The 26,386-nt window shown below is 46.4% G+C and overlaps 1 protein-coding gene across 3 annotated transcripts in view; it reads left to right on the forward strand.

The window, feature by feature from the left end:
* FBXW2 (F-box and WD repeat domain containing 2) overlaps positions 1-26,386 on the forward strand; it is an 86,331-nt gene that overhangs the window by 14,335 nt on the left and 45,610 nt on the right. For all 3 annotated transcript variants that reach the window (XM_029611843.1, XM_029611844.1, XM_029611845.1), the window contains exon 4: positions 8,637-8,770. In XM_029611843.1, coding sequence (XP_029467703.1) covers positions 8,637-8,770 — 134 coding nt within the window. The remainder of the gene's footprint in view (positions 1-8,636; positions 8,771-26,386) is intronic.

Below are 26,386 nucleotides of genomic sequence, written 5' to 3' on the forward strand. Positions count from 1 at the left end.
CATTTGGATGTGTCTTGAGTTTTGAAAGGTGCTAAGCATATTAGACTTCTACTACGGATTCTATTTCTGCCTTAGACCAGAAATTAGTTTTTTCTTTCTTGGCAGGATCACAGTTGTTCCTTTTAAAGCTATTTCTGCTAAACTGCTTACTCTGAAGATGCTCTTCCTACTAATACACACTTTCTTATGGTTTTCAAGGATTGGGTCCAACCTCAAATGGTTCTTCCCTTTCTGCTGGAAGCAGTTTCAGAATCTGTTTTAACAGTCAAATTCCTGCTCTTCATTTTAGCAGGTCGACACTTTTGGAAGAATGCGAGCTGCATTGATCCTTGGACATAAGGGAACATTCTTTACAGAATCTCAAGATCTCTAGTTTTGTGTCTTTCTTTTTTTTGGGGGGGGAAGGTCCAATCTAATTTTTGTTCTGTATAGTGGAGTGTGGAGAAATAAGGCACCCACTAGAGTTATGGCATCATGTTTATTTGGCATCTGGAACTCCAATACCAAACTAGATTGAGTCATTACACAAGGGTTCAGGTTTCTTCATTGGCAGAGTTCAATTGATTTTTTTTCTTGGAGATCTGTAGAGCAGCATCTTCACCTACATTGAATCTCTTTCTGGATGTTGCAGACTGGCTGTCAGTGTTGCAGAGGTAGCATCTGTCACCTCATCAGTTTTGCGGTGGCCTTGAGTAGTGTCCGACCCTGTTAGAGAGTGGTTTTAGTACATCCCACTTCTCCGGACCTGTCTGACTGGATGAAAAGTAAGGTGAAATTACTACTTACCTGGTAATTTCCTTTCTTGAATATAGACAAACTAGTCTGGGACCCTCCCTGTGCAACAGCTGTCTTCAGTGTCTTCGTTTACTTTATGCCTTACAGTAAATGTGTGTTTTTTTCCAGGTAAATAAGCAAGATTGGAAAGAGTTATGGCTTCCTAGGCTTTGTCACAACTGAGTTTTCTTATACTACTATTGGATACTTTTCATTAGTTGCTTCTTTCTTAGTTTTTTTCTGTTAACTGCATTAGTGTAAAGATAATTATCATAATGATAGAATCATAATAGCTATTATATTTATTCTTATCCTCAGTTGGCTTTTTACAGGAATCCTTGGCAGGCTGGTGATAGCATAGAGGCATATAAGGAGTAACATCAGCAAGCCACCTGTCCTCTATTTCCATCTGCTGGTTGGCATGCACAACCCACTTGTCCAGAGTGGTCTGACTGTATTCAAGGAAAGGAAATTTCCTAGCGTGTAGCAGATGGACTCGGGACCAATGGGTATAGTGTACTCCTGATAGCAGATGGGAGACTTGAGTCATATTTCAAGCTGACGTCAGCCTACATATACCCGTGCAGGAAGCTTAGCTCTTCAGTATTTCTCCATCTCCTAAGCAGATAGGGACACTACACACACTTGCACGGTGTTAGAAAATACAAACCAAAGAAGAGAAATGTTACCTCTACAAGATGAGCCCCGCTCTCCTGCGGTGATACCTAAGGGTTCCTCCCCCAGTTGAGAATTCCTGAGGTGATTTCCGAGATCCCTCAGAGGTAAGCCTCAGTCCGGTAGCTGGCTCCCAGCGTGGACTTAACCCCTATGGTGGCTTAGAGGCAGCTGGTGCAATACCAAGCGTGGCGGTGAAGGTAATTCCCTCTCCCCCTGCAGCTGGAGACCGCCTGGCAAGAGACTGGGAAACGCCGAGACCAGGTAAGGTAGAAAACCTTTTCTAAGTCTCCGGTCTCCGAGGCTCGAATTGCCACACAGATCATCCCTCTCCGATGTATGTGAAATCGGATTGCGCAGCCCAGTCCGGGCTAGACCCCGATCCAGTGTGAGGGTCCACATACATGGAGACCCTCGGGGGGGGGGGGCGCCATCTTGCCCGTATGCTCGCCAGCGCCATTTCCCCCCCTTGATCGCCGTATTGGCCGTACAACTGAGCCGTGCGCACAGTGGTGAGCCGGGTGCGCGCATCTGTGCCGGGTGCATAAATAGGTCCGTGCGCACAGCGGCGTGCACATCGTCAGCGCATCTGGAGCGCACAACTAAGTCTCCTGGCGCATGCACCTACACGCACAGACAAGTTTTGAGACACTCCACGTGCACAAACCATGGAACCGCTGGCCAAGCCCTCTGCCCAGCCTGCCACCTGAGCTGCATAACCTGAAGTGGCCTCCACCCTATGCCGGCAGTGCGAAGAGGCTCAGGGGGAACCTAAGCAAGGCCCCCCACAACCAGTAGAGGAATCTGGATCCACCAATGATAGTACCCCGGACCTCTGCATCTCCAGACTCTGCACCTACTCAGGGGGGCACCTTGGGGGGGCCTCCACTGGATTCAATATGGACCCAGGGACCTTTTCCTGGGTGGAATTCTTCAAACGGCTGCAAACCTTTGTCCGGGCACAATCGGTACCGCCTGTGACACAGACCCAGTCTCCACCAGAAGCACAAGACCTTCCAAGTGCCTCTCGCACCTACCGAGATGCGCCTCATCCAGTCAAAAGCCTTCCCTTAGGGGACACAGACACCTCGGGGGAAGAGTCTGACTCCCTGGACGAAGGGGAGATTCCTCCAGGGATGGAGCCATACTGAACCGTGATGCGATTTGTTTCTCTGACCCTGAAGACGCTGGCCATTCCAGGTGTGAGTACCACAGCGGAGCCAAAAACAAATCCAGTTTGTCGGTCTCTGTCAGGCCTCATGCTATTTCCCAATGCTGCAGGCCGTACAACAACTGATTGACCTGGAATGGAAGGCCCCGGAGGCCAGCTTCAAAGGAGGACGGGCCCTAGAAGCCCTATACCCCCTGGAACCCACGGCTAAAGAACTACAGTTCCCAAAAGTGGATGCCATGGTCTGTGCACGACCATCCCAGTCGAAGGAGGAGCTGCACTCAAGGATGCACAGGACAGATGTCAGGAATCTATCCTTAAACAATCATTTGATGTGGCAGCAATGACCCTGCAGATCGCTTCCTGCTGCGTCGTGGTGACACGTGCCTGCTTGCTTCTCTCCAGAGATACAACCACTTCCACCGAAACAGAGCCGGCGATATTCTTCCTCACGGATGCGACCTCTGACCTGGTGCGCACCTCAGCCAGGGATGTCTCCTCCATAGTGGCAGCCAGAAGGCAACTATGGCTCCGAAATTGGTCAGCCGACGTGACCTCCAAGACGAACCTCACGGTAGCGAACAGGAGAAGCTAGCCAACAAATGGGGCGAATCCCCAGTACCTTGTGTACTGGAGGACAGGAACAAGAGAAATCAGCACTTCTCCACACAGGGCACCTTCTCCGGCAAGGACCGATCCTCCACGAAGATCCAACTCTATTCTCTCTTTCAATGGCCAGACTGAGGACTCGTCTGAAGAAGAGTGGATACTCCAAGGCAGTGATTGACACCTTGCTCCGAGCACGCAAGTTCTCCACATCTCTAGCTTACATACGAATATGGAGAATATTCGAAGCCTGGTTTGAGGACCGCGAGATCCTTCTGCAGACAGTCAAAATCCCCATGATCCTGGAATTTCTGCAGGACTGCTTGATGAAGGGGTTGCCTCTCAACTCCTTCAAGATTCAGGTGGCCGCGCTGGCCTGCTTCAGAGCCAAAGTGGACGGCATCAGTCTATCAACCCATCCAGATGTTTCCCAATTCCTGAGAGGGGTCAAACAAATCTAAACACCATTAAAGTGGCCGGTGCCCCTATGGTAATCTCAATCTAGTACTAGACTTCCTAGCGGGAGCTTCCTTCAGACCTACTCGTGGTCTGTCACTACAGCTCCTGACCTTGAAAACTGCATTCCTAGTGGCAATATGTTCAGCCAGTCTCATCTCCGAGCTTCAAGCCCTATCCTGTCAAGAACTGTTCCTCAGGTTCACGCCGGGATCCATACAACTATGCACGGTCCCCTCTTTTTTTTTTTCTTCCGAAGGTGGTTTCTCAATTCCATCTAAACCAAACCATATCGCTACTATCTCCTCCAGACGAACATAAGGACTCGGAAGACTCACACTGTCTTTGCCATCTAAATGTCGGCAGACTCCTAGTCCGATACCTAGAAAGATCGGAATCCGTACAAAAGACAGACCACCTATTTGTCCTTCACAGCGGGAAGAAACAAGGAGAAGCGGCCTTGCGGGCAACCATAGCCTGCTGGCAGGGCCGGTGGAAGCACTAGGCGATCGTCTAGGGCGCCTGGCATTAGGGGGCACCAAGCCACTGGTGGCCAACAAGAAGGCTCATACGGCCGCCTAAGATCGGCAGGGCCGGGGTGGACCTCACGTCACCACGGCCCGAAAAAAAGGTCGCTCTAAGCCTGCAAATACTCCTCCTTCCTGCCCGCGCAGCCCCAGAAGAAAAATGTTGCCGGAGCCGCGCGGGCAGGAAGGAGGAGCAGGAGCATCAGCCACGTGCAGAAAAGGAGCAGCGCTTACAGGCTGCCGCAAATCCCACATTGCGGGCGGCCCGAGAAGACCAGGGTCACTGCAGAGCCCATCCTGCGGCGACCCGTGAAGAGGAGGCCCAGAGGTGAGAGAGAGGCTGAGGGTCTGTAGAGGGTGTGTGTGTGTGAGATGAGAGATTGTGTGTGGGAGTGAGGACCTGAATGCAGAGACAGCATGTGAGAGCCTCTGTGTGTGTGTGTGTGTGTGTGTGAGAGAGAGACAGCATGTGACAGTGAGAGCCTGTGCTTGAGCAAGACAGCATGTGGCAGTGAGAGAGAGCCTGTGTGTGTGTCACAGCATGTGGTAGTGAGAGAGAGCCTGTGTGTATGAATGATTGTATATGAGAGAGCATGTGACAGTGAGAGCCTGTGCTTGAGCAAGATAGCATGTGGGAGTGAGAGAGAGCCTGTGTGTGTGTCACAGCATGTGCCAGTGAGAGACTGTGTGTATGAATGATTGTATGAGAGAGAGAATGTGAGAGAGCCTGTGTGAGAGAGAAAGCATGTGAGAATGAGAACCTAACTCTGATTTTGAGAGAGAAGAAATAGAAAAAAAGACAATATAAAAAGGAAAGGTGGGAAAAAATCCTGTGACCAACCGGTTAGAAAACTAAGACCAGACAGCAAAGTAAAAAAAATAAATTACTTTTTACTGATTGGCGCACGTAATCTTTGGGAATGTGCAAGAGTAGCACTTTCTCTATGCAGATCTCACAATGTAGGAGATCAGCATGGAGGAAGTGGAAGCCCGCGGGGCCTGCAGAGAGGAGGCAGCAGAATGGGCTTCAGTGCCAGTAGCAGCAATCAGTGCCTCCCCAATAGCCACGCAGCAGCAGTGACAGTGGCAGCAGAGGAATGAGAGAGGCTCTGAGGTTGCTGGCAAAAGAAAGAGAGGGGCTCTGCCTTTAGTGTGTGCATGTGTATGAATGGGAGTCTGCCTGGGGGTGTATGTGTGTGAATGCATGGGTGCCTGCCTGAGGGTGTGTCTGTGTATGAGAATGAATGGATGTCTTCCTGGGGTTTGTATGTGTGAGAATAGGTGCCTGCCTGTGTGTGATGCATGTGTGTGTGTGTGAATGAATTGGTGCCTGCCTGGGGGTCTGTGTGTGTGAGAATGAATGTGTGCATGCCTTGGGGGATGGGGAGGGAGTGGTGTGAAAATGAATGGGAGCCTGCCTGGGGGTCAGTGTGAGAATGATTGGGAGCTTGCTTGGGGGTGTGTGTTTGTGCATATGTGAGGGAGCCAGTGAGAGCATGAGTGTGGTGGGTATAAGAGCATGAATGTGTATGTATGTGATAGTGTATGTGTGAGAGAGAATGGACATGTGACTATGTGTGAGAGAGAGGATAACATCCTAATCCTCGACAATATCAGGATGACTGGAAATCAAGAGCTTCCATGCATGGACAGCAGGGGCTTTTTAAAATCCTTATTAGTTTTAGTTATTGGGTGTTGTTTGATATATGTGCTGTTTTGAAATATTTTATTGGTGTTTGGGAAATTGTAAAAAATGTATATGATTTTAATTGATAGAAATTCTATTTATCAGTAGTTTTAAAATATTCTTTTATTAGTATGGTTTTACTATTATAACTGATGCTTTATGTTTCTTGATTTTATTTGTTTTATGAGGAATGGTGGTTCTGTTTTTCCATAATTAATACTCTGAGTCTGGCTTCTTGAGGTTTCCATTTCAGTTTTTTCTAATTTGTGCTCCTTTATTTTGTATTCTGTATTTGGTGAGGGTCTGTTTCTGCTCTGTGTGTGTGACCATGATGAGAGATTCTGCTAGCATGTAATGTCTGTATAGGGATCTATAGCAATCGGGTTTGTTTTGTTTCCTCAGTAGGTGGTATATTGGTATTCTAGGACCCAGTGTAATAATTACCCTTGCTTATTCACAGGTAGGGTTATTGTTGTTTGAGTCCTTGGTGTTATTACTGTTATGTTACAATGGGATTGCAGTATAGATTTTGAGTGTCTCTTTTGCGGGGTTTTGTGTTAGTTCAAAATGTGGCTGACAGTGAAAGGTGTTTGTGCTGCTGTTACTGTGAGGCGACACCAGAATTTGAAAATATCTTTTAGTATGATGTGCTGTAAGGGAAACATTCAAGCTCCATTGTTTGGGGGAATTTCAGTGGATGCACAGTTAGAGAACTGGAGGTGCAGGATTTATATTGACGTTCTATCCCTTCCTATATATTCCAGACTTCACTCTCCTAGCCATATAGAATTATTTGAATGAGGCTATCAAATATTTATAGTAGTCTTACTAGAAGTGTGAAACTCGCCAGCTTTTTTAAATTATGCAGAAGACCCTTTGGACTTTTTTATTAACACTTTTTTTTTTATAACCAATTTTAAAGCAGGATCCATGCTATAGTGGGTGTGATGAAGAAATGTCATTTTGGCTCCCCCCCCCCCCCCCCCCCCAAATTCTTCTGTCTAGAGATGCCACTGATTTTCTGTGATCTTAAACATTAGTACAAGAAGGATTACGGGGGGAGGGATGCTGGAGAGGCATACAAATGTATTAGCCCCCGGGCGCTGGAGACCCTTGGTGCGCCATTGGGTGCGAGCCATATGGGGCCGCAAGCGATGGCAAAGAGGAGTGGAGAATTGGCGGGCCGCAAGCAGTGCCCAACCTGCTCGCGACCCAGAAAACCACACAGTCAGCGGGCGTGATCGAGAATGAGGTAGGAATCGGGGCCCAAGACCGTGGGTGGCGGCGCAATGGGGGGGAGGGGGGGCGCAAGGGAGAAGGCTCGCCTAGGGCGCCAAATCCCCTTGCACCGGCCCTGCCTGCTGGATCAAAGAAGTAATCAAGGCGGCCTACGTAGAAGCAGGGAAGCCTCCACCTCTACAGGTCAAGGCCCATTCTACAAGGGCCCAGGCAGTGTCCTGGGCGGAAACCAAGATGCTGTCGCCAGCCGAGATCTATCGGGCGGCGACGTGGTCCTCCATGCATACCTTCTTCAGGTTCTACCGCCTGGATGTCCAGGCCCGGGAGGACACAACCTTTGCAAGGGCCTTATTAAGTGGGCCATGGGCAGTCTCCCACCCTGTTTGGGAGTAGCGTTTGTACATCCCATTGGTCCTGAGTCCATCTGCTACGTGCTAGGAGGAAATGGAGAAATTACTTACCTGATAATTTTGTTTTCCTTAGTGTAGACAGATGGACTCAGCATCCCGCCCACAGCTGCCCCGAAATCTGGAAACCTCGGGTGACAATTCCCGAGAACAAGACAAGCACGGGTAAGCCAGGTATTACCCCTAATTCAAGACACCCATAGTTGCCGGTTGTTGGCGTTTTTCGTTTGAGTGCACTGGCGGTCTCCAATTGGGAAATCAGTTTAACCAGTCCTAGTTAATCAAGTTAACCACGTTAATCAAGTTATTAGAGCACACATATATCCACAGTTGCTTTTTGAGGAGAATACTGAAGAGCTAAGCTTCCTGTACGGGTATATGTAGGCTGACGTCAGCTTGAAATCTGCCTCCGTCTCCCATCTGCTATCAGGAGTACACTATAATGGGGATAGTTTTATGTATGGAGAAAACCTGACAGTGACACCTCATAGGTTCAGGGTAAGCAATCTATACGAAAGACATGGGTATTATGTAATGTGCACATCATGTAAAGATGTCTTTTGGTTACAAAATTACCCCCTTAATGTATAACAGTCCATATAGATTTTAAATCATTTACCCATGGACTTACACATGTTTCCTTATGGAAACTGGTGTACTTTCTTTCTTAAATTTCACCAAAAGTACCTGCACAAAATTACAGCTAATATTGGCCTTTTACAAAATTGCCCATCAGATATGTGGGTAGAAGTGCACATGTAGTGTCTGTATGTACTTTTACCTGCAGTAGAATGGATGTATTCAGGGGATCTGGCTGGAGAGGGGTTCACACTTACAAGCATACTTCTGCATTTTTCAAAATTATGCACGTTTGTCTTTAAAGAATTAATATACACTTTCCACAGTAAAAGCATTGTTTTACCATAAAATAACTTTGAAAATTGCCCTCCCTCTTATCAATGTTAATGATCTGAATAAAGTTATGTTAAATTCCTTTTTAACAACAAACTTTTTTTTTTTGTTACTATGTACTGGAGATTACTAATTATCACAAGTATCTGCTGCATTTTTTTTTCCATCCATGTCTCTCTTAGTTTTTAGTGTGGATTACAGTGATGAGCTTGATATATTAGTCAGCGGCTCTGCAGACAACACTGTGAAATTATGGGCATTATCAACAGGAATATGCTTTAATACACTTACTGGACACACTGAATGGGTTACTAAGGTAAGATAGTATTTACTGAACATTTTATATAACTTAAAATGTGTTCTATGTAGACAATATTGTGAAGAAGGCCATCACAATAGTCCAATTATGTCTAGTGTTTATCCTTCAGATTTTGACTATGTATCCATGATTATGTTGGCTGTTACCCAGTAAGTTTTGAAGGTGTGCTGCACATTTGTATGGAGTCATTTCTCTTTGAGATGTTAATACCTGAATGTAAACTGATGTGATATCAGATCAAATGTCGGTATATAAAAATAATAAATCTCCATGGACCATACTGTTTTATACTTGCCAATTGGGTCCACTTTTTCTAGCAATATTCAATAAATTTGAGAGATGTTACAATGGCTCCCCTGCACCAATTTTTCCAAAGGATTTAAGGCATCTACTAAAGAAAGTCACTTGCTTATGGAACATCAGAAAGCACTGCAGTTAAAAATAACTAAATATTGGTACTGTATTACCTCCCAATTTCTCCTTTGAATTGATGGAGAGAGAGAAGCTTACCATCCTTAAATAACTGACCCATATAATATATACCATGGCCACGTAACCATGAGAAATTACTGCTGTTAAAGTGTGGAGGAAGACTGGTATTGTCCTACAAAGGAGTCAAATGGTAAAAGAAGTAGAGAGATTTTACCTTTAGACACAAGAAGGGATGGCCCCCAAGTTTGCTGATAAGCAAAAGAGATTGTAGGGACACACAGGAGAGGCATATAGTCTCTTCCATTTCAATACAATATTTTGCAATAGAATTTTGTAATCGCTAGATCAAATGATTAGCCCAGTGAGTTTCAGTTTTCCACATCTTTATGGCCCATTAAACTGTTTTTTTCCACTATTGTTCCCATCCAAATGAATTCAGAGATGCAAGAGTTAAGGTAGGCCATGAATAGACCCTGAAGTCTAATTGGAAGCATCTGTAAAAGGAATAAAACCGAAGACATGATATTCATTTTAACTGACTAAATTCTCTTATACCAAGAGATGGAGTTTAGCATCTTTCTTGAGGTCACATTTAATTATTTTCAGTAAGGATAGATAATTAAGAGTACCACTTATCTAACCTATTGGTATGGCTGGTACAGTTCTTGCTTAGTTCTTTTCCTAACTTACAGATCAGGTTCAACAAATCAGAATTGGTGCATTTTGTTCCTCATGGCATCCCATTACATCTGGTATGCTCCAAGGTTCCGCGTTATTTGCGGCATTTTTCAATATTTATTTAACACCACTTTTCTTAAAGTCCAGACAGATGAATTCAGAACCAGTGGGTTATGCACATCTACCAGCAGATGAAAATGGAGCAAAGCTGACATTACAGTATATATATTCCTGCAGTGACAGCCTACCAGTATTCTGTCTTTAGCAGACGATGGTATGTGCATCTCCCTACTGGCGATTGCTTCAAGTTTTAGAAGGAGAAAGAAAGGAGGAAATTTTAATTTGTCCCGCTCTTGCAGTGATGCCAAATGGTCTCTCCCCAGATGAGAATTCCTGAGGTGATTTCCATGGTCCCTCAGATGAGTGCCTTGGTCCAGTAGCTGTTTGTTTTTCAGCTGGCTTAGACTTAGCTTTAAAACAGCTGAAAGGCAGCAGGTGCAGGAAGCCAAGTGTGGTGCTGATGGTATATGCCTTCTCCCCCTGCAGCTGGAGATACTCTGTACTCAGCCAGGTTGGGTTTAACTCGGGTAAAGCTTTAAAAAAAAAAAAAAAAAAAAAAAGAGGAGGGTTTTTTTGTAGGGCTTCCTCCTTCCTTCAGTCTCCGTTCTTGATGCGCTGAACTAACGTTCATTCCCACCTCTGAGGAAGGTTAAGGTACGTGGGCAGCCTGGCTGGTTGAGCAGCCCTTTTGGACTTGGCCCCACTCTTGGGCTTTTCTCTGTGCACCACGTGGTAGGCTGTGGTGGCATTTTTACGTGTTTTCCTGCACAGGCTACATTCTTTAGGACAGTTGGTTCGTGCAAGTACATCCAGATTGTGCGTCCAGTATTTGAATGCTAGGACGCATGCATGGGTGTCCAGGTGGAAGCGGCGCTTACCTATATGCACAACTTGGGCTGCATTGAGGGCAGAAAGTGTTGTTTTTTTGTGCGCTCATCTAGCACAGGCTTGTGCACCTAAATTTTGGGGACACATTTTACATTGTGAATTCAGCTGGATGCACAGCTGTCAATTGCCTGTTAAGCATCCTGATTGGCGCCTTTCCCTCTGTGCTTCCTGTTATATTCAGGCATCTCAGCCTGGTGTTAACTCTAACTTCTGCCAGTACTGCTTAGAGACTCAGAGAGAATTATCTTCGTCTGATATTACTAAACCCTGTTCTTCCCAGCCTGATGAGGGACTGGGTAAAGTCCTGTCAAGAGGGGTGTCTGACCATGGAACTTAACTGGTTCGTCAGTGGGGGAAGGTAGTTCAGTGGGCAAGCACAGGTGCCTTCTTGTTTTGGCATGGGTCCTTCTGCTTTTCTTGGGTGAATTTTTCCAAAGATTGCAATCCTTTTTTCAGGTGTGGTCCTCTGGCCCCCAACCAATTTTGCGAGGTCAGTTGCAGGGTTGTGACCTACCACATGCCATGTACTGCTGTTAAGCGCCGAAGTGCACCTGGATTGGCAGCTGGTCTTCCTGATGGGGATCCAGATAGCATGGATGATGAGGCCAATCCTTACTCTGGAGATGGAGAAATTCTTCCAGGTCTTTCATAGATATGCTAGGAATAACTGGGGCTGATTCCATGTCTGAGCCAAAGAAAAATCCCATTTTGGTTTCTTTGTGTAAAGCCTCTTGTTTTTTTCCCTGTTTTATGGAGGCCATTCAAGAATTGATTTGATGTTGAGTGGGGAGCACCCTGTAGGATAATTTCAAAAGGGGTCGATTCTTGGAAGATCTGTACCCCCTGGATCCAGTGGCGAGAGAACGGTTGCGTTTCTAAAAGTGGACGACTATCCCCATGGAGGGAGGAGCAGCCTTGAAGGATGTGCATGATAGGATTGAGGCCATCCTTAAGCAAGCATTTGAAGCCATGGTAATGACCTTGCAGATGGCTTCTTGTTGTTCCCTGGTGGCTCGCTTCTGTTTACTTCTCTCTGAGGTCGATGAATCTAGAGTGAATTCCAGAGCAGTTATGGAGCTGGCAACCACCTCTTCGGCAGTTGCGGACTGCGATTTGGTTCGCACCTCAGCCAGGGCGGTGGCTTTGGTAATAGCGACCAGTTGTCAGTTATGGCCGAGAAATTGCTCAGCTGATGCAACCTCCAAGACCTCACGAAATTGCCCTTTAAAGGCTTGCTCTTGTTTAGGAGCGAGTTGGAGAAAATGGCCAATAAGTGGAGCGAGTCCCCAGTTCCTCGGTTGCGGGAGGATAAGAAGCAAACGCTGTGCTCCTTTGGCATGAGGGGTCGTGCTAGGGGATCCAAGTGTTTTAGACCCTACAGAGGAGCAACTTTTCAGAGGACTCGACCTTTCGGTAGGTCTCAGTCCTTTCATCACAAAACAGCCCAGACGATGCGCAGGCTTGGTTAGTGGAACCTCTCAAGCCTCCCAATGAAGGTGTACTGACCCATCGCTGGGAGCAGGAGAATAGGGGGTTACCTCTCTTTATCAGAGATGTGGGTCAAGAACACGTCAGACTAGTGGGTCTTGGAGGAAATATGAGATGGATATGTGCTGGAGTTTTTCAGTTTTCCTTGGGACATGTTCAAGGAGTGTCCTTGTCACTCCCTGCAGAAGAGGCAGGCAGTGGAGTGTACATTGTCAAGGTTCCTCAGTCTGAGGGCTGTGGTTCCAGTGCCTACATCTCAAGAAAATACGGACCAATATTCCATTTATTTTGTTGCCCAAGAAGGAGGGCTCCTTTCCTCTCATCCTGGATCTCAAAGGGCTCAACGGTCTATTGCAGGTGACTCATTTTCGCATGGAAACATTGTGCTCAGTGATAATGGCCGTGCAGTCGGGGGAATTTCCGACCTCCTTGGATCTTTCCGAGGCTTACCTGCATATTCCCATCCAACCAGAGCACCATTGTTTTCTGCGATTCATGGTTTTGGAATGTCATCAGTTTTGAGTGCTGCCTTTTGGTCTTGCCAATATGCCCAGAACTTTTTCCAAGATTATGGTGGTGGTGGTGGTGGCAGCAGAGTTGAGAGAGGATGAAATCCTGGTACCCGCCCATACTTGGATGACTGGCTGATTCGGGCCAAGTCTCTGGAAGAGAGCCTTCTGGTGATGTGCAGGTTGATCTCCTTGTGGTAGGAGCTCACAGTTGGTTGAACCTGGCCAAGAGCAATCTTCAGCTATCTCAGTCGCTAAAGTATCTTGATGTTCGGTTTGACATGAAGCAAGGCAGTGTTTTCATGCCAGAGGGTCATATTCGGAAGTTGGTGCAGGTCCGTCTGATGAACACAATATGCCCAACAGTGTGGTCCTATCTAAAGGTGCTCAGTTTGGTGGTGACCCTGGAAGTGGTGCCTTGGGTGAGGGCGTGTATGCATTCTCTTCAGCACTCCCTGCTGTTTCATTGGAGCCTGCAGTTTCAGGACTATTCGATTTGGCTCCACCTGGTGATGGAGGTCTGCTCTTAACTATAGTGGTGGTTTCAAGCAGATCATCGGAGGCAGTTTCCCTAAAATCATCGGACTGGCTAGTACTCACAATGGATGCGAGTCTCCAGAGTTGGGGAGCTCACTGTCAGGCACTGCATCATAAGGACGCTGGAGTGCAGAAGAGTCTCTGCCACATCAGTTGGCTGGAAGCCTGGGTGGTCCAGTTGGCATGCTTACAGTTCGGTGAGAGGTTGCAGGGTCAAGCAGTCCAGATAATGTTGGACAATGCAATGGCAGTAGCTTACATCAATCGGCAGGGAGGAACCAAGAGCTAGCAAACATTGCAGGAAATAGACCAACTTATGGAATGGGTGGAAGTGCATCTTCAGGAGATCTCAGCCTTGCACATTGCAGGAAAAGACGATATAAGAGGGGACTTTTTCAGCAGGTAGAGTCTGGACCCAGGAGAATGGGTATTGTCGGACAAAGCGTTTCAGTTGATAGTGGATTGCTGGGACCTTCCATTTCTGGACCTACTGGTGACTTCACAGTGCAAAGGTTCCTCGATTTTTCAGTCACAGGAGAGATCCAAAGTCAATCAATGGGCATCGATGCTATCGTACAAGAACGGCCAGAGAACAAGTTGCTCTATTACTTCCCCCTTGGCTCATGTTGGGCAGACTGGTTTGGAGTGTAGTCACAGAGGGATGGCGCTTTTGATGGCACCAGATTGGCCCAGGAGACCATGGTATGCGGATCTGAGGAGACTCCAGGTAGACTCTCTCCTCCGGTTTCTGGCACACAGGGAAATGATGCAGCTGGGGCCTATTCTTCATGAAGATTTCTGATAACATCCTCGCTTTCTGATAACATCGCTTTCTGATAACATCCTCATCAACCTGGAAAATGGTCAACCTTTCCTTCTCGTCTTACTGGACCTCTCCTCAGCGTTCGACACTGTGAACCATACCTGCCTCATTCAGCGTCTAGCAGATATTGGTATAACAGGTTCAGCGCTCAACTGGTTCAAATCTTTCCTTGAAACAGACAATACAAGGTCAGGATTAACAACAAAGAATCACTCCCTATCAGATCAAAGCTGGGGGTACCTCAAGGATCATCCCTTTCACCAACACTATTCAATATTTATCTCCTTCCACTCTGCCATCTACTATCTAACCTCAAGCTAACACACTTCCTTTACGCGGATGACATTCAGATCCTCATCCCGATAATGGAATCCCTCCACAAAACGTGGTCTTACTGGAACAGCTGCCTTTCGGAAATCAAAACATGCTAACAAGCCTCAACCTCGTGCTAAATACTAGCAAAACTGAAATCCTCATAATAGCTCCAGACAAGTGCTCTCTATTCAACCCAACTAGTTCCACCCAACTCTCCTTCACATCAATCGACCACACACCACAAGTAAGAGATCTTGGTGTACTTCTGGACAACCAACTCAACTTCACCAAGTTCATAAACAATACTACCAAAGACTGCTTCTTCAAATTGCAAGTCTTAAAAAAAATTAAAACCTCTTCTACACTTCCAAGACTTCCGCTTGGTACTACAATCTATCATCCTCCCTAAACTGGACTATTGCAACTCACTCCTCCTGGGCCTGCCAGCCAACACCATCAAACCACTTCAGATGGTCCAGAACGCGACAGCCAGAATTCTCACTAACACCAAAAAATGGGATCACATCACCCCTATCCTCCAAAATCTTCACTGGCCACCCATAAAATTTAGGATACAATTTAAATCCCTCATGATGATTCACAAGGCTCTTCACAACATCTCCCCCCTCAACCTATCCTTCCAACTACAGCAACACGTCTCCAATAGACCGATCAGAAGTGCATACCAGAACATGCTTCACACCCAGCCAACAAAAACCTCATTGAGGAAACGAGCTCTGTCCACTGCAGGTCCCCATCTTTGGAACCTGCTCCCACCGGACCTCCGCCAAGAACCATGCCTTCCGACATTCAAAAAGAAGCTAAAGACTTGGCTATTCACTCAAGCTTTCCCTGAGAGCTAAAATCTGGTGAAGCGACAGACGATATACCTACCTCTGTACATATGTTCCTGATTTATGGTTCCTCATTTATGGTTCACAGTTACATTTAATTGAGTTTATGAAAGTTCTCTTTTAATAGTTTTCCTGTATACTTGTGTTAATGTATTCTGCCTTGAGGCGACTGTTTTAATGTATTTCCGCCCTGGAGGCGACTGTTCAGTTCCTTGTAAACCGGTGCGATATGTATTCTTTACAGGAACATCGGTATATAAAAATTAAAAATAAATAAATAAATAAGATCACTTAATTTTGTATTACGGTATGGCCCTTGAGAGGGCTTGCTTACTGAAGCGTGTATATTCTGCTGCGGTGACTGCCACCTTGCTACGAGAAAGACAGTTCTCCACTTCCATAGCCTATGTTTGGGTTTGGTGAGTGTTTGAGACTTGATGTGAAGGTTGAGGGGTACTTCCTCAGTTAAGATCCCACTCATATTTTGGAATTTTTGTAGGATGGATTGATTAAAGTGTTGGCCCTTAATTCCTTAAAGGTACAGGTAGCGGCTCTTGCCTGTTTTAGGTGTCAGGTGAATGATAGTCTCTTGTCGGCTTATCAGATGTGGCCCGTTTCTTGAAAGGAGTGAAACATTTTCATCCTCCCTTGTAGTTACTGGTGCCCTTGTGAAGCCTTAATCTGGTTTTGGATTTCTTAGCAGGCCCTACATTTCAACTAATGTGTAACCTTTCCTTGAGGGTGCTGACATTGAAAACAGTGTTTCTTGTGGCGATTTTGTTCTGTACGTAGAATATCCGAGCTGCAGGGCTTACCTTACTGGGAGCAGTTCCTTCGAGTGACTCCAGAGGCGATATAGCTGCTAACTGTTCCTTCCTTTTTGCCAAAAGTACTCTCTGATTTTCACTTCAATCAGTCCGTTTCCCTGCCATCTCTAGATAGGGAAAGGGATAGGAAGGAATATCACCTGTTGTGACCCTTGGATATCGAGAGACCTATCGTGAGGTATCTGAATGTTTCTAAACCTCTCAGGAAGATGGATCACCTCTTTGTCCTCCACAGTGGAAAAAACAGGGCGAGCCGGCTTCGCAGGCTACAATAGCTTGCCGGATTAAGGAGGTAGTCACAGCCGCATATGTTGTTGCTGAGCTGTCATTGCCTAGTCAGGTTAGGGCTCAGGTAGTTTTCCTGGGCAGAAGTTAGATTGTCTTTCATTGACATTTGCTGAGCTGCGACGTGGTCCTCCTTGCACAACTTTTCCAGGTATTATCGTCTGATGTGGAGGCTTGGGAGGATGCAGCTTTGACTGGACCGTGGGCAGCCTCCCTCCCTATTCGGGAGTAGCTTGGGTACATCTCACTGGTTCTGAATTCATCTGTCTGGATGCTAAGAAATGAGAATTTCCTAGCATGTAGCAAATGGACTCAGGACCAATGGGTATAGTGTACTCCTGATAGCAGTTGGAGACGGATCAGATTTCAATCTGATGTTAGCCCTAGTACATATACCCCTGCAGGAAGTGCAGCTCTTCAGTATTTTCCGTCTCCATAGCAGTTAGGGACTCTATGCACGCTAGCACAGCGTTAGAGTAATTTTACCAAAGAAAACCAAATTAAGAAGAAAATCTTACCTCTACAGACGAGCCCTGCTCTCCTGCGGTGACACCCATTGGGTCCCTCCCCCAGTCGAGATTTCCCAAGGTGATTTCCGTGATCCCTCTGAAGTAAGCCTAGGACAGGCGGCCAACCCTCTGCGGGGACCTAGCCCCGGCATCGGGTGAGGCTGAGAGGCAGCGGGTGCAACCTCGAGCACGGCGGTGAAGGTAGTTTCTCTCTCCCCCCGCAGCTGGAGACTGCCCGGAACGAAACCGGGAAGCGCCAAGACAAGGTAAGGTAGCAATCTATTTAAAAGTCTGTGGTCTCCGAAGCTCGAGGAGATGCACAGGTCGCCAGCTGGGACCAACGCCACTGGGTTGATGACCCTAGCAGGGCTAGACACCGGGCAGATCAAAGGGCCTTCCCATGTGGAGACCCTTCGAGTAGGTCGCCATATTGTCCGTGTGGTCGCCGTCGTCATTTTGGCTCTGTCCGCCACCCTGTCCGCCTTTTCGATCCGTGCACACAGAGACGAGCCATGCGCACAAATACCTTGTGAGCACAACGTCGCACAAGTGACACACTTAGCCACGTGCTTACTATGCCGGGCGCATAATTTCAACCTGTGCACACATCTCCCTGCACACACGCACCAAACCTATTCGAGCAACTTCGCACACCGGAGCGCACAACTGTATGGTACGCACATAAGCCGTAGCACCACCAGAAAATAAACCCAAAGCTCAGGGCCTTTGCCCAGCATGCCATATTAGAGCTGCACAGCATGAGGAGGCCACGGCCCTGTGAAGTAAGTGCGAAGAGGCCCTAGGGGACCCAACTCATGGCCCACCCCAGCCTCTCGAGCAGTATGCCGGACCTAACATTATACAGCGGGACCCCCCTCAAACGGGGCTCCCCAGAGACACGGCGCCCCCTAGTCTAGACCCAGCATCTATCTCCTGGGTGGAATTTTTCAAAGGTCTGCATACCTTCGTCCACATGCAACCGGGACCTCCTATAATGCGGCCTCAGGCTTCACCAGAGGACCTCAACATGCCAGGACCCTCTATGTCCAGGGAAGTGATCCCACCTTCAGGGACACGGACATCTCAGATGAGGAGTCAGAGCCCCTGGAGGAAGGGGAACTCCCGGAGACAGAACCCCATCGAACCATGAGACGCTTCTTCACCAAGGACGAGCTCCCAGACTTGGTCACACACAGCTTAAAAGAGCTTGCCATCACGGGCACAAGTGCCTCGGGGGAACCTAAGACGAACCCACTATTGGAGGGACTCCGTCAGACCTCCTGCCATTTCCCACTATTGCAAGCCATCCAGCAACTAATTGACCTGGAATGGGATGCACCAGAAACCATGTTCAAAGGGGGCCGGGCTCTGGCAGCCATGTACCCTCTGGACCCAGCCGCCAAAGATCTCCTGGCATGTCCGAAAGTGGATGCCATGGTCTGTGCCGTCTCAAAGCGCACTATCTCGGTGGAGGTAGGAGCAGCACTCAAGGATGCTCAAGACAGATGTCTGGAATTTATCCTCAAACAGTCCTTTGACGTCTCCGCTATGTCTTTACAGATCGCGGCCGCCTGTGCCGTGGTGACACGCGCCTGTTTAATACAGACCAGGAACAACACACCTGGGGAAGCCCTGGAACCAGCTGTATCATTCCTCGCGGATGTCGCTTCGGATCTGATATGCACAGCAGCTAGAGGAGTCTCATCCGCCATGGCAGCCAGAAGACAAATCTGGCTCCGAAACTGGTCGGCCGACACATCCTCCAAAACGAGGCTCACAAGGATGCCTTTCAAGGGAACACCCCTGTTCGGAAGCGAACTAGAGAAACTAGCCAACAAATGGGGGTGAGTCCCCACTACCGCGGCTACCGAAGGACAGGAATAAGAGAAACCAGCAATCCTTCCCCCGGATCTCCAGGGGCAGAGGATCACAGCGCTTCAACCCATATAGAAGCTCATATCAAGCGGCCCGCCCCACAGGCCGGAGCCAGTCCTTTCGGAACAAGCACAATAAAAGGGGAGCGAGCTCGGCCCCAGCCGCACCCCACAATGAAAATCAGCCGACCCATCCAAAGGAAGAAGCCATAGGGGGCAGACTGACCCTATTCTACCAAAGATAGGTCGAGATAACTTCGGACAAGTGGGTCCTATCCATCATTCGAGATGGATATTACCTAGATTTCCACCACCTCCCTCCAGACAAGTTTTGTGGAATCTCCCTGCCACGACCCTTCCAAGAGAATGGCAGTGGAAGCTACACTGACCAGATTACTAGCCTTAGAGGCTGTAACACATGCATAAGAATTGGGGTATCAGACCGTCATCCGGCTCCTTCCACCCAAAGAAAGCGCAGGGTTTTGTTTCTTTGGTGCTGGCATTGAAGAGTCCCTGATATGCATTGAGTGAAGGCCAAGCAGCATCAGCTTCAGTCACCATCTATGCACAATGCTGGGAAAAGGGACATTCTGGCTGCTGCCTTGAAACCGTTGGCCCATAGTAACCTCCGACACTTGGATTCTCAGCATAGTTAAGAATGGATACAGACTGCATGTATTGGGAGACCTGCCAAATCGCCCACCGAGAAGCTCTTGAGCAGTTTCTTAGCATCAGGAATTAGGAAAGGCGTTCTCTTCTCTCGGAGGCCAATGCGGTCAAACTCTCAAGGGAAAGAGAGTGGGATTTTTATTCTGATCCCAAAGAGAAGTAGAGAGACTGTGCTTCCCTAGACTGAGGGCTTTGAACACATTTCTGGTGAAGAAAAAGTTCAAGATGGTTTTCTTCAACACTTTAATCCCTTTTCTAGAAAAAGGTGACTGGCTGTGCTCTCTGGCTCTAAAAGATGCTTATACCTACATAAAAATATTCCCAGATCTCGGATTTGTGGTGGGGCAACATTGTCACCAAGATCACATGTTGCCTTTTGGCCTAGCATCAGCACCATGAATATTCACAAAATATCAGGCTGCACATCTATTCAAATTGGGGGTGCAAATATTTCCTTACTTAGAGGTTTGGCTGATCAAGAGCCCTTCTCAAGGAGGCCCATAAAATCAATGAGGAAACCCCTCCGGGTGGTGGAGTTACTAGGATTTGTCATAAAATACCCAAGTCCCATTTGAGCCCTTCCTCTCAATTAGAATTTATAGGAATTCTCACTTCAATAAAATGTATTACAAAAAATAATTTATTGGAATTCTGCCAGACTCAACTAAGATAAAATATCCACAGGAGAGGATCATCACATTAATGTCTGTATTGGAAGGGATAAGAGTGAGTCAGCAGTTATCAGCTTTGGATGCGTTGAGGGTATTGGGCCTCATAGAATCAACAGTATATGTCAGACCCCTGGTATGTCTTCATATGAGATGAGCCCACTGGTCTTTAAGATTACAGAGGACTCAAGTTACTCAGAATCTCTGAGACAATATCTGCATCATCCAGTGACTCAGGGTCTCTGTCCTGGTGGCCAATTGACTCAAATATAGCCAAAAGAATATCCTTCCAAATTTCTCCAGTGCATATTGTCCTAACCACTGATGCATCAATCCTGGACTAGGGAATTCACTTAGAGGAACTTCACACGCGCAGGGTCTCTGGATCTGTTCAGGAAAGATTTCATCAGATAAACTTCCTAGAGCTGAAGGCTGTACGGTGTGCTCTGAAGGCTTTCAGAGATTGGTTAGCCAACACAATTGTCCTCATCCAGACAGACAGGTGGTGATGATCTATGTGAGCAAGCAGGGAGAAACAGGTTCATACCTCCTGTGTGGGTATGGTCCAGATGTGGGACTGGTCCATTTCTTAGAGAGTGGTCCTGAGAGCCTTGTATTTCATGGGAAAGAAGAATGTCTTGGCAGACAGATTAAGTCAAGTCCTGGAACCTCACGAATGGTCCCTGGACAGGGGAGTAGAAAATCAAATATTCCCTGAGTGAAGAATGCTTGTGGTAGATATGTTTCTGTTTCCTCTGAACATAAAGGTCCTGAACTTCTGCTCAAGAACTACATGGATTTTTTAAATAAGGTTTATTTTGTTTGGTTTTTGTGATTTTATAGAATGTTCCTTAGTTTAAAAAATATTTTAAATTACTTGTTAATCTAATGATTTGTTTTCCCCTGTCTTTCATGTGGTCCATGTCTGGTTTTTTTTTTTTTTTTTCCTGTTCCCCTTTCATTTCCCTATTCTTTTTTCCTTTGGTTCACTCTTACCGAATAATAGAAGGACTAGGGGACATTCCATGAAGTTAGCAAGTAGCACATTTAAGACTAATCGGGGAAAATTCTTTTTCACTCGACGCACATTAAAGCTCTGGAATTTGTTGCCAGAGGATGTGGTTAGTGTAGCTGGGTTCAAAGAAGGTTTGGATAGGTTCTTGGAGGAGAAGTCCATTAACGGCTATTAATCAAGTTTACTTAGGGAATAGCCACTGATATAAATTGCATCAGTAGCATGGGATCATCTTAGTGTTTGGATAATTGCCAGGTTCTTGTGGCCTGGTTTGGCCTCTGTTGGAAACAGGATGCTGGGCTTGATGGACCCTTGGTCTGACCCAGCATGGCAATTTCTTATGTTCTTAACACAACAAATAAATACTGGCCATTATTCCATTTATTTTATCGTTCCCAAGAAGGAAGGAACATTCAGACCTATCCTGGACCTCAAGGCGGTCAACCGTCACCTGAAGATTCCTCGCTTCCGCAAGGAAAACCCTACGCTCAGTAATAAGGGTGATACAACCGGGAGAGTTTCTTACCTCCTTGGATCTGTTGGAAGCCTACCTACACACTCTGATCCATCAAGAGCATCAGCGTTTCCTACACTTCTCGATCCTGGACCATCACTGCCAGTTCCAAGCACTACCTTTCGGGTTAGCCACTGCACCCCAGACGTTCACCAAGATCATAGTGGTGGTGGCAGCAACACTAAGGAAGGAAGGAATCCGCGTGCACCCTTATCTAGACGATTGGCTGATAAGAGCGAAATCCCCAGAGGAAAGCCACCAGGCAACCAACAGTCAAAACTCTACTGGAGAGCCTCGGGTGGGTGGTCAACACAAACAAACAAGAGTTGCCTGCAGCCTTCCCAATCTCTAGAATACCTGGGAGTCCGGATCGACACCAAACAAGACAAGGTCATCCTGACACTGACAAGGAGTTCAAAACTGATGACCCAGTTACCAACCCTGTTGAACAAACTTCGCCCCACAGCATGGGATTACCTACAAGTTCTCGGACTCATGGTATCCACGCTGGAAGTAGTCCCATGGGCATGAGCTCACATGAGACCACTACAACGCTCACTACTATCACGATGGAATCCACTGTCTCAGAACTACACTGTACGGCTTCAGCTCCTGGACAGAGTTCAGGCCCAACTACGTTGGTGGCTACAAGAAGCCCATCTGAGCCAGGGAACGAGACTATCCTCCCCAACCTGGAACCTACTCACCACGGATGCCATCCTACGAGGGTGGGGAGCACACTGCCAGGAGCTAACTGCCCAAGGGCAATGGAACAAAGAAGAGTCGGGATGGAACATGAATCGCCTAGAAGCCCGGGCAGTCAGACTAGCCTGCCTAAGGTTCGGTCACAGACTCCGAGACAAACCGGTCAGTGGTAATGTTGGACAACGCCACAACAGTGGCCTACATCAACCGTCAGGGAGGAACCAGAAGCCAACAGGTGTCCCTGGAAATAGACCTCCTAATGTCATGGGTGGAAGTGAATCTTAAAGAGATCTCGGCCGTCCACATTGCCGGGAAAGACAATGTCGTGGCGGACTACCTCAGCAGAGAAAGTCTAGATCCAGGAGAATGGAAACTGTCAACCACAGCATTCCAATTGATAGTAAACCGTTGGGGAAAACCAACCATGGACCTCCTGGCAAATCGGTCCAACGCCCAGGTACCCAATTTCTTCAGCCGCAGGCGGGAACCCCAATCCCAGGGAATCGATACTCCGGTACAGACCTGGCCACAGGAAACGCTGTTATATGCCTTCATGCCATGGCCCCTATTGGACGTGATCATCCACTAGATAGAACACCACAGGGGACCAGTACTTCTAGTGGCCCCGGACTGGCCAAGAAGACGTGGTACGCAGACATGCGAAGACTGCTGGCAGGGAACCCCCTGCCACTACCTCCACACAGAGACCTGCTTCAACAGGGACCGATCCGATCCTATATTACAGACCAAATATACATAAGTGTAACAAGCTGAACGCTAATACAAAGTAGTAAAAACTCACCATCCAAAAATATTGTTTTGCCATATCATTTACAAAAAAAATTTCCCTCTCCTAAATCTATACATGTATCCCCTTCATGTCATAACACCACATCTACTCTCACACACCCATTCATCCTACCATGTCATTTTAAGTAATGAATGTCTCCCACCAGGGTCTGTCTTCCTTTTCTACACTGAGGAATATCCCACGTTTTGTTGTTTTGCAACCTCATCACTAGGCAAGAGTTCATACTTTATTTTTTTCTTTTAATCACTTATGTTTATTGTACCTCACTCCAAATCTTTTGGAAGGGCAGATAAGAAAACCTTTTTAAATAAATGTTGGAAATACTTCCAGATACTTTAGAGAGAATAGTAGTTTTGCAAGCCAACTTTGTAAATTAAATATATGATCCTTTATATGTTGTCAGCATCTAGTTACATAACCCGTTTTGGTCTTTGTATACCAATTTAGGTATAAGCCTCTCAATATGAATAGTTAAGATGTTTGAATATTTTTACATCATAATTCAAAAGTGAGATAGTCCTGTAAGAGCTATATATATTTGAATTCCTTCTCTCTTTAGGAGGGAAGGAATCCAAATATAGAGGCAGACATCAGAGGAAGGAAGGGATCCACCTTCTTGTATATTATTAAAGATAGCAACTAGCCTAGGGATATGAAACAGGGCAAAAATTTTATAGTTTGTTTTTTTTTTAAGTGAATCCATCCTCTCCTGGAGAGTTCCTTGCTTACAAAGATTTAATAGCCCATTTCCCGTCGATAGCAGGGCTGAATTAGCCATGCTGTCATGGGATCTGTCAATCAGGTCTGGGAGGCGGAGCTTTACCAAGCAGAGATTTAGATTTTAGCTCTCCGCGGCTGCACGTGTGTTCCCGCGCAGGAAAGTAACAGATTCTCCTCAGTCTGTTCTTTCTGCGAGTGGGATCGCACGCGGGGCTGACTTCTCAGCGTTTATTATTTTTTCTTAGAAATGTCAAAGTCGGGGTTTAAACCCTGTACCTGTGGCAAGGTAATCTCGGTCACGGATGGCCATGACCGATGTTACCGATGCCTGGGGCCAGAGCACAATTTAAAAAAATTGTCAATTTTGTGGCCGAATATCTCCAAGAGCCCCAAAACAGCGGGCTTATAGGATACGGGAACTGTTCACTTTTTCAGAGCCATCGGAGGCTCATTCTTCGCCTGGCCCCTTGACGACAATGGCTCCATCGCAAAAAAGATTGTCATCGTGGGATCCTCACCCCTCCAGGCTTGGAGGTAAGGACTTGCCAAGACGACATAGGCCATCGGATCCGAGAGGACCAAGAGAGCCTCAGCGATTGGCGCAGGAAACAACGGCGCTTAAAACCTCGGCGCCTACACCTTATGCGCCCAAAGTACCGTCTGCGCATAAACCACCTGCGCCCAAAATGACATCTGCGCACAAGGCATCGGCGCACACAGTGCAGAAACATCCGTACACAAGGTGCCGGAGATATGCGCATAAGTCATCATATGCGCACAACCTACAGAAAACATCGGCTCACAAGGCGCCGAAGACACTGGAGCACACGGCAACAAAGAAATCGAAGCACAGTGGACTACAACAGTCCAAACACCCATATCATTCAATACCACATGGGTTAAAACGAAAACATCAGTCTCCAGATGTACCTCATTTCAGCTCGTCAGATTCCAGTTCCACAGAGGTGAAATCAAAACGTATAAGACGATCGCAGTCAGGAAGTGGAATCCACACAGGATCATCGTCACGCCATCAGTATAGGCGATCCACATTAAATTTCATCTGCCATTTGGATGCCCAATTTTCCAGTCTCACAAGGTCTTCCTGCAATTTATCACAATCTGCTTGTGATTTAAGTACTCTGAACAATTTTGTCATCTGCAAATTTGATTATCTCACTTGTATTTCTTTCCAGATCATTTATAAATATATTGAAAAGTAAGGGTCCCAATACAGATCCCTGAGGCACTCCACTGTCCACTCCCTTCCACTGAGAAAATTGCCCATTTAATCCTACTCTCTGTTTCCTGTCTTTTAGCCAGTTTGCAATCCACGAAAGGACATCGCCACCTATCCCATGACTTTTTACTTTTCCTAGAAGCCTCTCATGAGGAACTTTGTCAAACGCCTTCTGAAAATCCAAGTATACTATATCTACCGGTTCACCTTTATCCACATGTTTATTAACTCCTTCAAAAAAGTGAAGCAGATTTGTGAGGCAAGACTTGCCCTGGGTAAAGCCATGCTGACTTTGCTCCATTAAACCATGTCTTTCTATATGTTCTGTGATTTTGATGTTTAAAACACTTTCCACTATTTTTCCCTGCACTGAAGTCAGGCTAACCGGTCTGTAGTTTCCCGGATAGCCCCTGGAGCCCTTTTTAAATATTGGGGTTACATTTGCTATCCTCCAGTTTTCATGTACTATGGATGATTTTAATGATAAGTTACAAGTTTTTACTAATAAGTCTGAAATTTCATTTTTTAATTCCTTCAGAACTCTGGGGTGTATACCATCCGGTCCAGGTGATTTACTACTCTTCAGTTTGTCAATCAGGCCTACCACATCTTCTAGGTTCACTGTGATTTGATTTAGTCCATCTGAATCATTACCCATGAAAACCTTCTCCTTTACAGGTACCTCCCCAACATCCTCTTCAGTAAACACGGAAGCAAAGAAATCATTTAATCTTTCTGTGATGACCTTATCTTCTCTAAGTGCCCCTTTAACCCCTCGATCATCTAATGGTCCATCTGACTCCCTCACAGGCTTTCTGCTTTGGATATATTAAAAAAAGTTTTTACTGTGAGTTTTTGCCTCTACAGCCAACTTCTTTTCAAATTCTCTCTTAGCCTGTCTTATCAATGTCTTACATTTAACTTGCCAACATTTATGCTTTATCCTATTTTCTTCTGTTGGATCCTTCTTCCAATTTTGGAATGAAGATCTTTTGGCTAAAATAGTTTTTCACCTCCTCTTTTAACCATGCTGGTAATCGTTTTGCCGCCTTTCCACCTTTCTTAATGTGTGGAATACATCTGGACTGTGCTTCTAGAATGGCATTTTTTAACAATGACCACACCTCTTGGACATTTTTTACTTTTGTAGCTGCTCCTTTCAATTTTTTTCTAACAATTTTTCTCATTTTAT

The sequence above is a fragment of the Rhinatrema bivittatum genome, chromosome 8, assembly GCF_901001135.1.
Source record: "Rhinatrema bivittatum chromosome 8, aRhiBiv1.1, whole genome shotgun sequence".
NCBI classification, from domain to species: Eukaryota; Metazoa; Chordata; class Amphibia; order Gymnophiona; family Rhinatrematidae; genus Rhinatrema; species Rhinatrema bivittatum.